At 41.2% G+C, this 13,737-nt stretch overlaps 1 protein-coding gene across 1 annotated transcript in view; it reads left to right on the top strand.

The window, feature by feature from the left end:
• Mtbp (MDM2 binding protein) overlaps positions 1-10,974 on the top strand; it is a 69,020-nt gene extending 58,046 nt beyond the window's left edge. Inside the window, exons 18-22 of the mRNA XM_051159653.1 lie at positions 3,649-3,915; positions 6,240-6,477; positions 7,118-7,231; positions 9,955-10,020; positions 10,733-10,974. Coding sequence (XP_051015610.1) covers positions 3,649-3,915; positions 6,240-6,477; positions 7,118-7,231; positions 9,955-10,020; positions 10,733-10,771 — 724 coding nt within the window. The 3' untranslated portion in view covers positions 10,772-10,974. The remainder of the gene's footprint in view (positions 1-3,648; positions 3,916-6,239; positions 6,478-7,117; positions 7,232-9,954; positions 10,021-10,732) is intronic.
• The last annotated feature ends 2,763 nt before the right edge of the window (positions 10,975-13,737 follow it).

Raw genomic sequence — 13,737 nt, 5'->3', positions numbered from 1 at the left:
ATCTTATGACCTGTAAAATTCTATCTCCCTAATGTTAATAGGTTCAGAGCCTTCCACTCTATTTTTAGTATTGTACTTAATATTCATGCATGCATATATATAATGATTCTAATCTATTAAGGAAGCTTAAATAGGAGTTGTAGATATTCTGCATGTAACTCAAACCTGAGAATTGAAACCAGTAAGCAACTGTTTATATTATCACGGAGTGTCCCTGCTGAGAAAATCGGCATCAGTAATGTCTGTTTTGCTGCACTGACCAACACCCCCAGGACACAGGTGTTTTTTGCTTTTTTGGCACTATAAGCTCATGAAAGCTCTGCTTTGAATAAAACAATGATTCTTTCATCTCAACTGCTGGCTGGAGCGTCTGCCATATGACTGCATTGTAGATGGTGTTTCCACATGTAGGGTAATTTAGTTTTGTTTATCTTGTGCATCTTCTCCCCGTTTTCCCTTGTTGTTTAAATTTAATATGGAAAATATTAAGGGTTCATCTGATTTTATAAACAATAAGTTCTTCGTGTTCAGTTATTAAAATATTAAGTGAACACTTGCTTTGTGCATTAGTATCCTAAACCTCATGTGCTTTACTTACAGTGGCATACGATGAATTTATTGTGGAGTAATTTCCCTCTGCTAACTCCCTAGTCAAAAACAAATAAATCCACACACACACACACACACACACACACACACACACACACACACACATATATATGTATTTTTTTACTATAAATTTGTGTTTATTAAGATAGGGACATTGAGACAGGAGGAACCTCTTTGTTAGAGACAGCCACTCTTAGAAACATGGTGTTTGTTGTTATTGTTTACATTTGGGTTTCTAGAGTGATGACCCACAGTTGTGCTCAGTATAGATAATGGCATGGAAATAAACTTCAGAGCAAGTTTTTTCTTCATTGCCTATTTGGTGAGGATGGTATTTTTGGGTAAGTCACAAAACAAAATATCTCATGTGTAGTTTTCTCTGTTAGGACCTGGCTTGGTTTGGGTACTATTGCTGTGCTGAAACACCATGACCAAAAGCAAGTTGAGGAGGAAAGCGTTTGGCTTATGCTTCTACATCCATTGTTTATGACCAAAGGAAGTCAGGACAGGAACTCTCACGGGCTGAGAATCTGGGGTTGCTGCTTACAGGCCTGTTCCTCATGGTTTGCTCACCCTGATTTCTTATGGAACCCAGTGCAATCTGCCCAGGGGTAGCCCCACCCACAATGGTCTGGCCCTCCTGCATCAGTCACTAATAAAGAAAATGCTCTACAGGCTTGCCTATGGCCCCATCTTATGGAGACATTTTCTTAATTGAAGTTCTTTTTCTGAGATGACTTTAGTTTGTGTCAAGTTGACATAAAACTAGCCAGCACAGGACCCATAAAACATTTAGCTATTATATAGAAAATATGAAACTGTTAGTCATTTACCCATCAATAACTATTTCCCTAGCATCAGATATATCCCTTGGATTCTGTCTCTCCTTTTACCAAGTCACTTTGTCTTAAAGGGGATTTGAATGGCAGCACAGGGAGCATGTGCAATGTACATAATTAAACTGAAGGTCATTGGGAGGGCCTGGGATTATGAGACGGTTAAAAGTCCACATCTTAGAAACAGAACATTAGAGGACAAAAATATCCTCATAATCAAAGGATATTTTTCTCTCAGACAGTTGTGTATACAGGCTAATCAGATATTGCATTGCTTCTTGCCCAAAATCTGTGCATAAATTCATGGGTCGTAGTTTTACTGTATGTTTATTTATATTCCAGGACAGAGTATGAGTAACCTCCGAGTTACTGCTGATTTTTCACAAAATGAGTTAAAGGCTAGAGAGAGTCAGTCAAGCATTGAGATCTGTGCTGTAGCCCCGCTGGTCTGTCAGCTGGCTGAAGGGGTCTTCAGCCCCCTGGCTGAAGATCTGTTCTCTCATCGTTGAAGTAGTTTAGAGGCGAGCTCCTCCTTCAGTCCACACCATTCTTTAGAACCACACTTTACAAAGCTGCTCTGTATTTGAGCTGTATTTATATGTATATGTAATACAATGATATTGTGTATTCCGGAATGAGATGGCTACTGCAGTCAGGCTAACATAGCCACCATCTCACACAGTTACCTCTCTTTGCCATTTGTAATCAGCATTGAAAGACTCACGCTAGCAAGTCTGCAGAATAGAACATACACAGCTGTCTCCATGTTACAGTCTAGATCTCTAGATTCATTCATCATACAGACCGTCATTTCGGACCCTTGTGCTGACACCACTGCCCCTCTCTCACCATGATCTTTATTCTACCATCTGTTCTATATTAGTCTCCTCGTTTTCTTTTAAAAGCATCTTTAAACAATTTTTGGAATTGTCTTTGGCTGTGTGTATATATTCAGGTTTCCGGTGGGTTATGAGATCCATTGTTGCCTAGGGTGAGATGGACCTTATTCCGTAACCTCAGAGATGCTAGACTGGGATGCTTATAGTCTGCCTCTGCAGTCACCAGCCGGAGTTTAGGTTCCCATCATGCTACGTGTGGTCAGTGTGCTGGAAGGCACACTGTGGTGGGAAGTAGGTCTGGGGATGATGGACACAGCCTTGGACCTTTGGTGGTTAGCTTGCATATTTCTGAGTCTGACACCCCCACCCAACCCCCCACCCCACCCCCCGTCCATAAGCATGACAAATCGCACTTTGCAGGTCAGGCAGCAGAAGCATAAAGTAATCTGGCCAAATTCACACAATAGGTAAAGGAACCAGGATTTCAATCCATATAAATATATGGTCTGTAATCTTTACAATCAAGTATGTATCCCAGGGGAAGAGTAAAGTTCTGAAAGCCTTATCAGGCTGTCAGGTATGTAAGAAATGATGCATTCCTTGAGAGATGAATTCTGGTATCAGGGACCATGTCAGCCACCTTTAGAGGTGGGAAGGACAGATGAGAGAGACAGGTGTGAGCTGTTTCTACGTGGACCATCCTCTGGGTGAAGTCATTTGTGCTCTTGACGCAGTTATGGAGAGGGAGGCAGTGGAGAGCTTTGCACGGCCATCGCTGCTTTCCCTGCAGGCTTTTTTGCTGTGCTTAGCATGGGATTTAGAGTCCAGAAGCATTTGTGTAGCTGATATACCATCGGTTTGCTGGATTAGGGTTAAACAGAAACCAACTAGACAGGCACCCAACAAGTTCAAAAGAAAGTCTCTAAGTCGAGTGCTGGGTGAATTTCAGTTTTGAATGCCTTTATACCTATAAATCTTTGTGTTGAAAGTAAACTTGCCCTTTCCAGCAAAGTCAGCATTTCCCATTGTTGCATCTCTGTCATAGTGAGAAGTCAGGGTTGGCTGGAGCTTTAAGAAGTATTAAAACAGCAGCCATGCTAGTTTGGAAATAATCCAAAGGATGAGCCGAATCTGTTGCCACAGAAGCGCAGTTGACAGGGAATCAGATTGTACCTCACATTTGTACGGCTTTTCTATCTGTCGAACAGCAGATAGAAAAGAAAGGCAAGCCACCTTTCCAACAATTCTTAGCAAACTAGGTAACTTTTAAGTCAGTGTCTTGCTGTTCTCTTTTAGAAAGGGGGGAAAAAAAACCCTCATTGTTCTCCTGAATGTTTGATTTTAGTACTCTTGCCTCATTTTAGATACTGCTTGGATGACCAAAAAGCTTTAGAAAGAGATGGGGGATTTTCTGAACTTCAATCTCGTCTCATTCGTTATGAGACCCAGACCACCTGCACCAGAGACAGTTTTCCAGTCCCCACTGTGCTGAGTCCTCTCCCGTCGCCTGCAGTTCTGTCCGAGCCTCGGAGTGTCCCCGATGGAGAAGCACTACAAGGCGAACTCCGAACTGAAGTTTCCGTATTGAAACGGAGATCTACAGATCCCGGTTGCCTTTACCCCCAGAAAAGGTGATGTGTCAAGCTCACAGGAACACTGCCTCCAGAGCAGTAGTTTATTCCCTGGAGGATTGCTCTTCGTGGTTGGCCCGTCTTTTTATGATGCTTTCTGCATAGGTTCTCAGAGTCATTCCTCCATACTAGGAAGTGTGTTCGCATTTTGAGTAGTTAACTAGTTTTCTCTGTCAGGTATAAAAAGAAAGGAATAAAAAGAACTCTTCTTGGCTTTCTATTTTATTTATTTATTTTTTAAATTTTTTATTATTAATTTATTCTTGTTACATCTCAATGGTCATCCCATCCCTTGTGTCCTCCCATTCTTCCCTCCCTCCACTTTTCCCCTTATTCCCCTCCCCTATGACTGTTCCTGAGGGGGATTACCTCCCCCTGTATATGCTCATAGGGTATCAAGTCTCTTCTCGGTAACCTGCTGTCCTTCCTCTGAGTGCCACCAGGTCTCCCCATCCAGGGGACATGGTCAAATGTGAGGCACCAGAGTAGGTGAGAAAGTCATATCCCACTCTCCACTCAAGTGTGGAGACTGTTCTGACCATTGGCTAGATCTGGGTAGGGGTTTAAAGTTTACCGCCTGTATTGTCCTTGGCTGGTGCCTTAGTTTGAGCGGGACCCCTGGGCCCAAATCTGCCTATCATAATGTTCTACTTGTAGATTTCTAGGACCCTCTGGATCCTTCTACTTTGCCATTCTCCCATGCTTCTCTCATCTAGAGTCCCAATAGGATGTCCTCCCCTCTGTCCCAGTTTCCTAGTAAGTGAAGGCTGTGGTGGATGCACAGTCCCTTAGCACAATGGGAGTGTCAAGCTGTTAAATCAAGCAGACCAGAGGTGTGTCGCTAGTAGGTGAAGCACTCCGCTGTCCTTTTGAAGATGATATATGTTTTTTTAAAGTATTTATTTATTTATTTATTATGTATACAGTGTTCTGTTTGCATGTACACCTGCATGCCAGAAGAGGGCATCAGATCATGTTACAGATGGTTGTGAGCCACCATGTGATTCCTGGGAATTGAACTCAGGACCTCAGGAGGAGCCGTCAGTGCTCTTAACCTCTGAGCCATCTCTACAGCTCCTGAAGATGATATTTGAGTGTGGAATTTGTTGTTAACTCTCTTTCTCTCGGCCCTGTCTCCTACTTGCATTGACCTTCAAGCAAATGGCTTCATGGGGCCCCATTTAAAACCACTTGTTGCATGTAAATATAGCTTTAACATCTACATAGTTAATAACAGTTTATGGAACTTTTCAAGACACTTTTTTTTTTGGCCAGTTAAATACTCCAAATATATTAGACTCTAGATGTTGATAAAATAAATACAGAATTCATAGATCTTAGACCATATGTCAGATTTAGGCCCTTAGCATATAAAATACTGTAAGTTCTGACTATATTTAAACCTTTAAAAAAATAACCATAAAATATGTAGAAATAAAACTTTCAGCTCCCTTTGAACAGGTAAAAATATGAGAATACTATTTCCTGCTATGCAATATCTAAGTGATTTTTATGAGAGCTTTGTTAGCTCATAGCATTTTTTATGTCTGATTAAGTTGCAAAGCCATTAAAAATACTTACATTCAGAAAGGAAACTATGCTATGGCCTGAGAGGAGCAGAAGGATGGCTCTACTGTCTGTTGTGAAAGAGGAGGATATTTCCAAGTCATCGTGACAGCAAATAATAATGTTTTAGAAAAATGGAAATAAGAACCAATTTTTGTTCTATTTGGATTTGTTTTCAGTTACTTGTTTTGCACAGATAGTTGCAGAAATACAGTGCAAAGGTTTGTGGTTTCTTTCTTAAAATGAAAACTATGAATGCTTAATAGGCTATTAAGTGTAGAAATGGAGAGTGTCCTAATATTGCTTATCACTTCCCTGTTAGCTGCAATTCTAGTTATCATTGTTTTAAGTACTGCCCTAGTTATTTTTCTGCTGCTCCAATAAAATACCCTGACAAAAAGCAATGTAAAAGAGAAAAGGCTTGTTCCAGCTCACAGTTGAAGTCTGTACTCCTCGGCTGGGGAAGTCAGTGTGCAGTTACACATGTCATCTCCACAGTGAGAAGCAGAGCGTGGTGAATGCAGCCTGCTGCCCAGCTACCTTACACTGTCCAGCGTCCCCTGGAGAGGGAGCGGCCCACCCACTGGAAGAGGGGCCTTCCCATAGCTTCATTGTTTGGGCTCTGTTCATTTACTGCAGATTAGCAAGAGATTTGAGTTTTCTTGAGTTTATATTTGACTGAAAATAGTTGTAACAGTTAAAGCAAAAAGTAGACTCCATTGTTGATTCATTTTATTTTTCCTTTTTCCTCCTCACAGACTCACAAAATCAGAAAGCTCTGACTGTCTGCTCTCTCAAACAAGTTGCAGCAGTAATCAGTACCGCCACGTGGGGACATCCAGAAAGCCTCAGGCAGAGCGACATGTGTCAGTGCCTCCAATTCCTGGTCGCGAAGCTTCCAAAGTCACCACAAAGACCAGTTCAGGACAGAAAAGTGTACATGAACCAAAATCATCAAAGCATCATAAGGAGTCACGGTCACAGAAACATACACGGGTAAAGACTCTCGCTTTCTCACTGCTTCATGCAAAGACACTTCGTTATGTGGATCTTTAACGACATCCGCCTAACAGGTTTATGAAGAGTAAAACAACATCTGCAATTTAAAATCATCTGATGCTACAAGAATGGGGAAGGCTGGCGCTCAGCAGCCGAGCCCTTGCCTAGCGCGCAAGCAGCCTTAAGTTCGATGGATACTATAGCCAGAAAAAGGGGGGTACATGGTGAGAGAGTGGGAGGGGTGTAAGTGACACAGATTTGACAGCAATTGGTTACTTACTATAAAATTTGACATTTCAATGCATCAAAACAGGAATGTTGTAAAAGTACTCTCTTTATTTTCATGTTTGAAATTGTCCTTGTAAAGAACATTTCCGAGCTGTGTGAAGCTGATATTTGGATCTCAGGTCACAGCACATCATTTTCTTTCACCATTTTCTGCTGAGCATGAATCCTGAGACACGGATAACCATGGAGATGCTACAGGCTTCTTCTTTTCAAGGAATTTTGTCACAACAACCCTATTTCTCTTTAGTACACGCAAATGGCTGTCTAATTCACAATTCATTTATGATCAAAGTTGAAATAGTCGCACCCTTTTCAAGAACTGTCAGCCATGTGTTCCTTTGTGTTGAAGATGCTGAAGGAGGTGGTGAGAGAAACGCTGAAGAGGCACCGCATCACCGACACCCACGAGAGCTTTGCTGCCTGCAGCCAGAGACTCTTCGACATCTCCAAGTTCTACCTAAAGGTGTGGTGTCTTCTCTGCTCATAGTGGGGTTTAGTTCACGTTATGATCTTTCTGTAGGATGTAAGTGGGCACATAGCTTTTCTAATATATGTGTACACTTGCTGCCAGGCTGCTTTCAGGAGACTGAAACCCTGGAGTGAAACTGTTTTCCATTTGCTTTTACTTTAGCCTTATGTACTGAAAGCTGTTTCAACCAGGAGCCTTAGTGTTTTTCCTAACAGGCCTTCTACTAAGTTGGAGCTTTAGCATTAATTGGTAATTATTTTGTAATTAAGCTATATGAAGCTGATTTATATTACCAAAAGTAATAAAGAAGCAGCTGTTACTTTTGGCCAGATGTCTGGAGTCAGGTGTAGGGTAGGGGTCAGGAGGTATGCTTAGGTAATAGTTTCTTTCTTTTTTAAATCAGATATTTTTCTGTATTGTGTACGTGTAGCATATTGTGTGTGTGCATTCATCAGCCAAAGATGGACAGTAAGGCAGAGTCTCTCAGTAACCTGGAATCCTGCCATTTTGGCTAGAGTGCTAGACCATGGTCTCCCAGGACCCTCCTGCTCCACCTTGTAACTCTGGAGTTAGAAGAATATGCAGCCATGCTTGGTCTTTTGCATTGGTGCTGAGGATTTGAACTTAGGTCCTCCTGCTTATTCAATAGGCATCATTTCCCACTGAGCTTCTTCCAGCCACTGGATGACAGTTGGATGTCAGCTTTCAGAAACCTAGGTGTTGTTTGATCTTCTCTGCCTTAGCCCTAACCAGCAAGCATGAGTAACAACATACGACAATAATTAAAGATATACAAGAGACGGGGCAGGGCTTACATAGAGGGAATAGAGGGAGGGAGGGAGGGGAAGATGATGTTAATTGTACTATGAACTCAACAAATAGAAAATTATAATATTTTTTAAAGAGTTCCCAGAACTGAGGAACTCGAGCCCCTTGCTGGAAAAGACACTGCTAATACAAGTCACTAAGCAAGCCACTTGAATGCACATCTCCAAGTATCCAGAAAACTTTCTGCGATTTCCCAAGAGAGAGGGCAGTTACATCTCGAAAGGATCGAGAATTAAATGGCATCACCTTCTCCGTGGGATCTTGGTATACTAGAAGGCAGCAAAAAGTACTTTCTGGCTCTGGAGGAAAGTGTCCTGTGTGGTAGTAATCCAGAGTGAGCCATCTGCTCTGTAAGCCAATAGGATGTGAAGGCTCAGTAGAGACACTTTCAAACCCAGAAGGTTTCAAATATCTTTTTTTTTTTTTTTTTTGAATCTGCTAGAAAATCAAGTTCAACACATAAAAGGCTAAATCAAGAAATAAAACAAAAATTGACCTAGAATGAGGAAAGCAAGTCCCAATGGGCCTGGCCTAGGGAGAGGCTAGACAAATGGGGCAGGCTGTAGGAGGATCTGCGGGCTGAGAGAAATAATGAAGTTGGAAGTAAAATCCCACAGAAAACTGACATGAAGAGATCATCCAGGACACAGCACTGCTTTAAGAAGCTTTGTTATGAGTCATTTTATCAGTCCACTTGAGAGAGGGGGAAGTACCAGAGCTGTGTAGGTGGAACTGTGTGCATGTGTGTGTGTGTGTGTGTGTGTGTGTGTGTGTGTGTGTGTGTGTGTGTAGAAAATTTGGGGGACAATACACAGCGTTAAGTACACAGTAGGGGTGTGTGTGTGTGTGTGTGTGTGTGTGTGTGTGTAGAAAATTTGGGGGACAATACACAGCGTTAAGTACACAGTAGGTGTGTGTGTGTGTGTGTGTGTGTGTGTGTGTGTGTGTGTGTGTAGAAAAACAAAGCCCCAAACCAGCCAATAGCTAGGTGGTTTCACCACAGGAAGTGTAGAGGGCTGCATGAAAGAGACGGAGCCAAGCCGGCTAATTGCCTCATGGCCTCACTACCTTTGCTTCGGTATGATAAAGCAAATACAAGCTAATTATGGATTGCAAGCTGCGATGCCGGGTACTGTAGAGGAAGAAGAGGGAGGTGCTGTGCATAGACCTAGATCTGACCATTAATGATCCGTGCTATTCGGAGTCATTCTAAAATTGCTAAACCATCAAGGGCCCAGCAAAGCACGACAAACGGAAACATGAAGGCATGAACAGGAGGGACTGCTGGAAGAATTCAGAGCGGCTGCCTCCGTGAGGAACACCCGACTTGCTAGAGAACTACATTTTTCCCTTTTTCATGCAATTAAGGTTTTTGTGTGTGTGTGTGTGTTTTAATTTGATATATTCTCCATCCCCCTCTTCTGACGATTGAACTCTAGACTTTATACATTGTACAGATCTCCAGCCTTATCATTATATTAAAAAAAAATAAGACTATAGTTTTATTCCTCTTTGTGGTGGGGTGAAATAGGTTTAAAAAAAAAAAAAAGAGGAAAAATACATAGCTGAACAATTAGTAGAAACCACATGTTCATTTCCCAAGTACTTAAGTGTTGGTGGTGCCATGGAGAGGGGAGCATAGGTCAGCGCTGTCGGAGACGTGTGTGTGTGTGTGTGTGTGTGTGTGTGTGTGTGTGTGTATGTGTGTGTGTGTGTAGAGTATTTCTGTACTTCAGGATGAGACTGTACTGTTACACTGATTCTGCCCAATACTTCTCTAATTGCAGTGGCACTTGTAGAATTGTTAGGGTAGTCTCAAGTTCATTTATAACGAGCTCTCTGTAATATAATGAACAAGGCTCCAAATGCTGTGTTTCATTAATGTCTAGGATCTGAAAACATCAAGGGGTCTCTTTGAAGAAATGAAGAAAACAGCCAACAATAATGTGGTTCAGGTAAGTAAGTTATTCTCAAGAAGCCATGCTCAGTTAAATTGGCATTTTGTCTCAGGGTTGTTGCCCTGCTGTTACAGCACAAGAGACCCCAGATGGACGGTCTTCTCCACACAGTGCTCCTGAGATGTCCCTGACAGTTAACAATACGCTTGTTCAGGCAGAGCATAATAATACTTAATAGGTAGCTTTATTCAAAAAGATTTTTTCAAATGATATTAGAAGAAAAAAATGAAAAAAAGAATCCAAAGAGCTAGGAAAAAATATTTCATTATGATTAGCTGTTTTGTGTTTGGTTTAACTGTTTTGAGTGACTCTTTCCAAAGGTACTTTTAAATAAGGTAAGAAACTGCGCCAAGTCGTCATCTGGCCCACTGGGGACAGTCTCTGGACTCAGCTTTGGGTGTGGGCCTCAACATAACCTTGATTTGCAAAATAAAATATCTTTAAGTATAAAGGTTGAGTGTTGCTTTTTTAGTTTATATTTTTCTATGCTATCTTTGAAGGTTTCCTTTAAAAAAAAAAAAAAAAAGAGCTGAGATCTAATAAATATAATTTAATGCTGGCTTAAACCGGAGGGGAAAGAGAAATGAGGTGCTCAGGAGGAAAGGCACACCCAGAGCCGCTTTGATTTTTTAAGCTGTATGGAATTGTTTTATGATGTGTATTTTGCATAGAGTGCTTCAACAGTCACAAATCTGTTTTCTTCCCCCAGGTGATCGAATGGGTGTTAGAAAAGATGAGCAAGAAGTAAGCTGTTATCTCTTTCATTCCTTAGAAAACTGCACAAACTTTACTCAAAGAATAGATGCTGCCCCTGTAAAGAGGATCCCAGCGTCCTGTGTTTATATAGTTTTAGTGGTGCACATCTAAAGTATTTTTAATTAATGTACTTATTTTTAAAGTTTCGCAATATTTTAACCTATGTTATTTTTTTATATGTTTTGATGTTTTAACCCTTGATTATTTAATTGTTCAATAAACAGAAATATTTCTTTAATTCTTGGATTGCATGTCATTATTATTATTATTATGGCTGCTTCAGTTGCTGCTGTGGTGAATAATGAGTGAGAACGTTCCCCACAGGCGCTGGCATTTAGAACTTGGTCCTCAGATGGTGGCACTGTTTGGGGAAACTCAGGAGGTGTGGCCTCCCGTGGGGGAAGTGTGTCACTCTAAGTGGGCTCTGAGGTTTTATGCCATTTCTACTGTGTGCCCTCTGCTTCCTGCTTCAGTTCACAGTGTGGGCTCTCGGTCTGCTCTAGCTCCCACACCAGCTGCCTACGGCCTCTGCACCACCGTCATGGGTTGTCACCCCTCAAGAACCATAACCCCAAACAGATTCTTTTTTGTGTATATTGCCTCGCTCCTGCTGTTCTATCAAAAGTGAAGAAAAGGGGGTGGGGGAGCAATAATTGTGAAAGGAAGACATAATGATTCTTTAGTATAAATTTCCATGGTAAACATTTCAGAGAGGAGGTTGAGCGGAGGCTTAGTGCTTAAGAGCACTGGGTGCACCCAGGTTCAGTTCACAGCACCCACATGGTGGCGGTTTATAACCACAGTTAACTTCAGCTCCAAGGGATCTGATGCCATCATCTGGCCTCCACAGGAACTGCACAGAATTGGTACACAAAAATACATGCAGACACTTACACATATAAAATAAATCTTACAAGGTTTTGAAAGAATTAAGTCCGGAAAATGAAAAGAATATGAAAAAGATTTTTAAAAGTACTAACATCTCATTTCCTAAACATTAACTTCTATTAATATTTTGAGACCGTATGCTTGATTTGTTTTAAAATACTTTAACATTTCCAATCAGAGAGCATATTTCTATGTGTTTGGGTATAACTAGGTTTATAGCCTGCTTTTCACCTAGCAGTTCAATCATCCTCTTGTCTGTGGTTTTGCTTTCTGGGGTTTAAGATGACACTGCTGTAGTACAGCCAAAGCTGGAAAGTGAAAAACAGTCCTTGACTTGCGCATTGCTTGTTGTATGTGATGAAGCAGGGTGCTGTCTCGGCGCCATCCTTGCCAGACACCAGTCACCCTTTGAGCAGCAGTCTCGCCCTGTGTATGCCACCCATCCGTCCATCGTTTAGCAACCTGCTGCTGGGTAACAGTGCTGTGTCCGGTCAGCCGTGTTTTACTTACCAAGTCTGCGGATCACTAAAGCAGTGGTGGTGGTGGTCTGGCTGTGTCAAAGAAGTCGTATGACCCTTTCTTTCAGTGGAAGGGTGAAAGCTAGCGTCTTAATGAGGACAGAAAAGACAAACAGCTCTGAGGTTGCCAAGAGATCTGTGCTGAGGACAAATCTTTTATATGCAAAGGAAGAAAAATGACTATATACAGATATTTTGAGAAGAACTATATACATTTTTTTTTTTTTGAGGAGAAATATGTGCAGATTTTGCTGCATTTTCTAAGCACTGTGATCAGAGCGCTCAGGTGCTTAGTGAGGTTGGAGGCGTTACTGTGTTTGCATAGGAAAAGGGCATACTGTACAGTAGGACTGATATTATTCACTGGGCATCCTGGGAAAATATGTTCAGCATATTTTTTATGTTCACTACCATTTGTTATGACTGTAACACTAAAGGGCACAATTTTAATAGTGGTATAATAAAAGTGAACCATACTTCAGTCCCTCATTAGTGGAACTTAAGTTTCTGTTTTCCTATCATTAAAATGTCTTAAAAGTTTTTCCCAGTACATCACTGATGGTTATTCCTTAATCTTGTCTTCTTAGAGGTAAAATTTATGCATTTTAAACATCTCAGTACATGTTTCCAAACTGCCTTCCTGAAGGTCAGCTTGCACTCCTCCTACTGGCAGAATCCCTCTTTGCTTTCTCTGAAGGCTGAAAACAGTGAAAGTGAAAATTTGAAAACACGTTAACAACATTTATATAGTTTATTTCTAGGTTTTGCTCATTTTCGTTTTGAAAACTCTGACTTTTGCTTGTTGGCTTAGGAGAATTTTTACATATTGAGGATGTTGGCCTTTTTCATTTTGTTCAGTGTTTAGAAGTCTTCAGCTTTTAAGGAGCAAGTTGCTGTTTTTTTCTGTGTAGTCTCTTCCACTTCTCAAAGTTTGCCTAATGCGTGTGCTCTGTTTGCTCATGTGGGAACCAAACTAAGGCTTTCAAAGAGTGCTTGTGGGCATTCCTTGAAGCCACTGATTTCAAATTCTCCCCTTTGCTTATACTTTTCACATCAGAGGATATCGCAAGGAATGAGGGAATATTTTAAAGATTCTCTTTGATCAGCAAAATTGTCTTGTAAAATGGTCTCTAGCAATAGGCTTTCTGGCATAAATGTATTCAACAGACTAATAGACATTTACAATGTAAAAGGGACTAGCTAGTTCCACAGAAGAGTGGATTGGCGGAGGCAATTTGGAAAATTTTATCTAGAAACAATAATAGCTATAGAAATGAAAACTTTTATAGCCTCAGTTTCCTAGTCTAAAAGCAGAAAGTAGTGCCGACTTCATAGGTGTCATGGAGGGTGGCACTAATCATGAACATTTATTGTGGACCAACTGTGCCAGACATGCTGCTAAATGTTTTACACGTGTCCCACTGCTGACACATGAGGTAAATGTTTCCTCTGACAGCTTAGAGTTGAAGGGCAGTACAATGAAGTGCAGTGTCCTAGTGTCCCACAGCTTAGAAGTTACAAAGCCAGAAGCAGATTTTGATTCTTTTTGTTT

The sequence above is a fragment of the Acomys russatus genome, chromosome 17, assembly GCF_903995435.1.
Source record: "Acomys russatus chromosome 17, mAcoRus1.1, whole genome shotgun sequence".
NCBI classification, from domain to species: domain Eukaryota; kingdom Metazoa; phylum Chordata; class Mammalia; order Rodentia; family Muridae; genus Acomys; species Acomys russatus.
The sequence above is the reverse complement of the archived record's forward strand: the minus strand, read 5'-3'. Positions and strand labels throughout refer to the sequence as shown.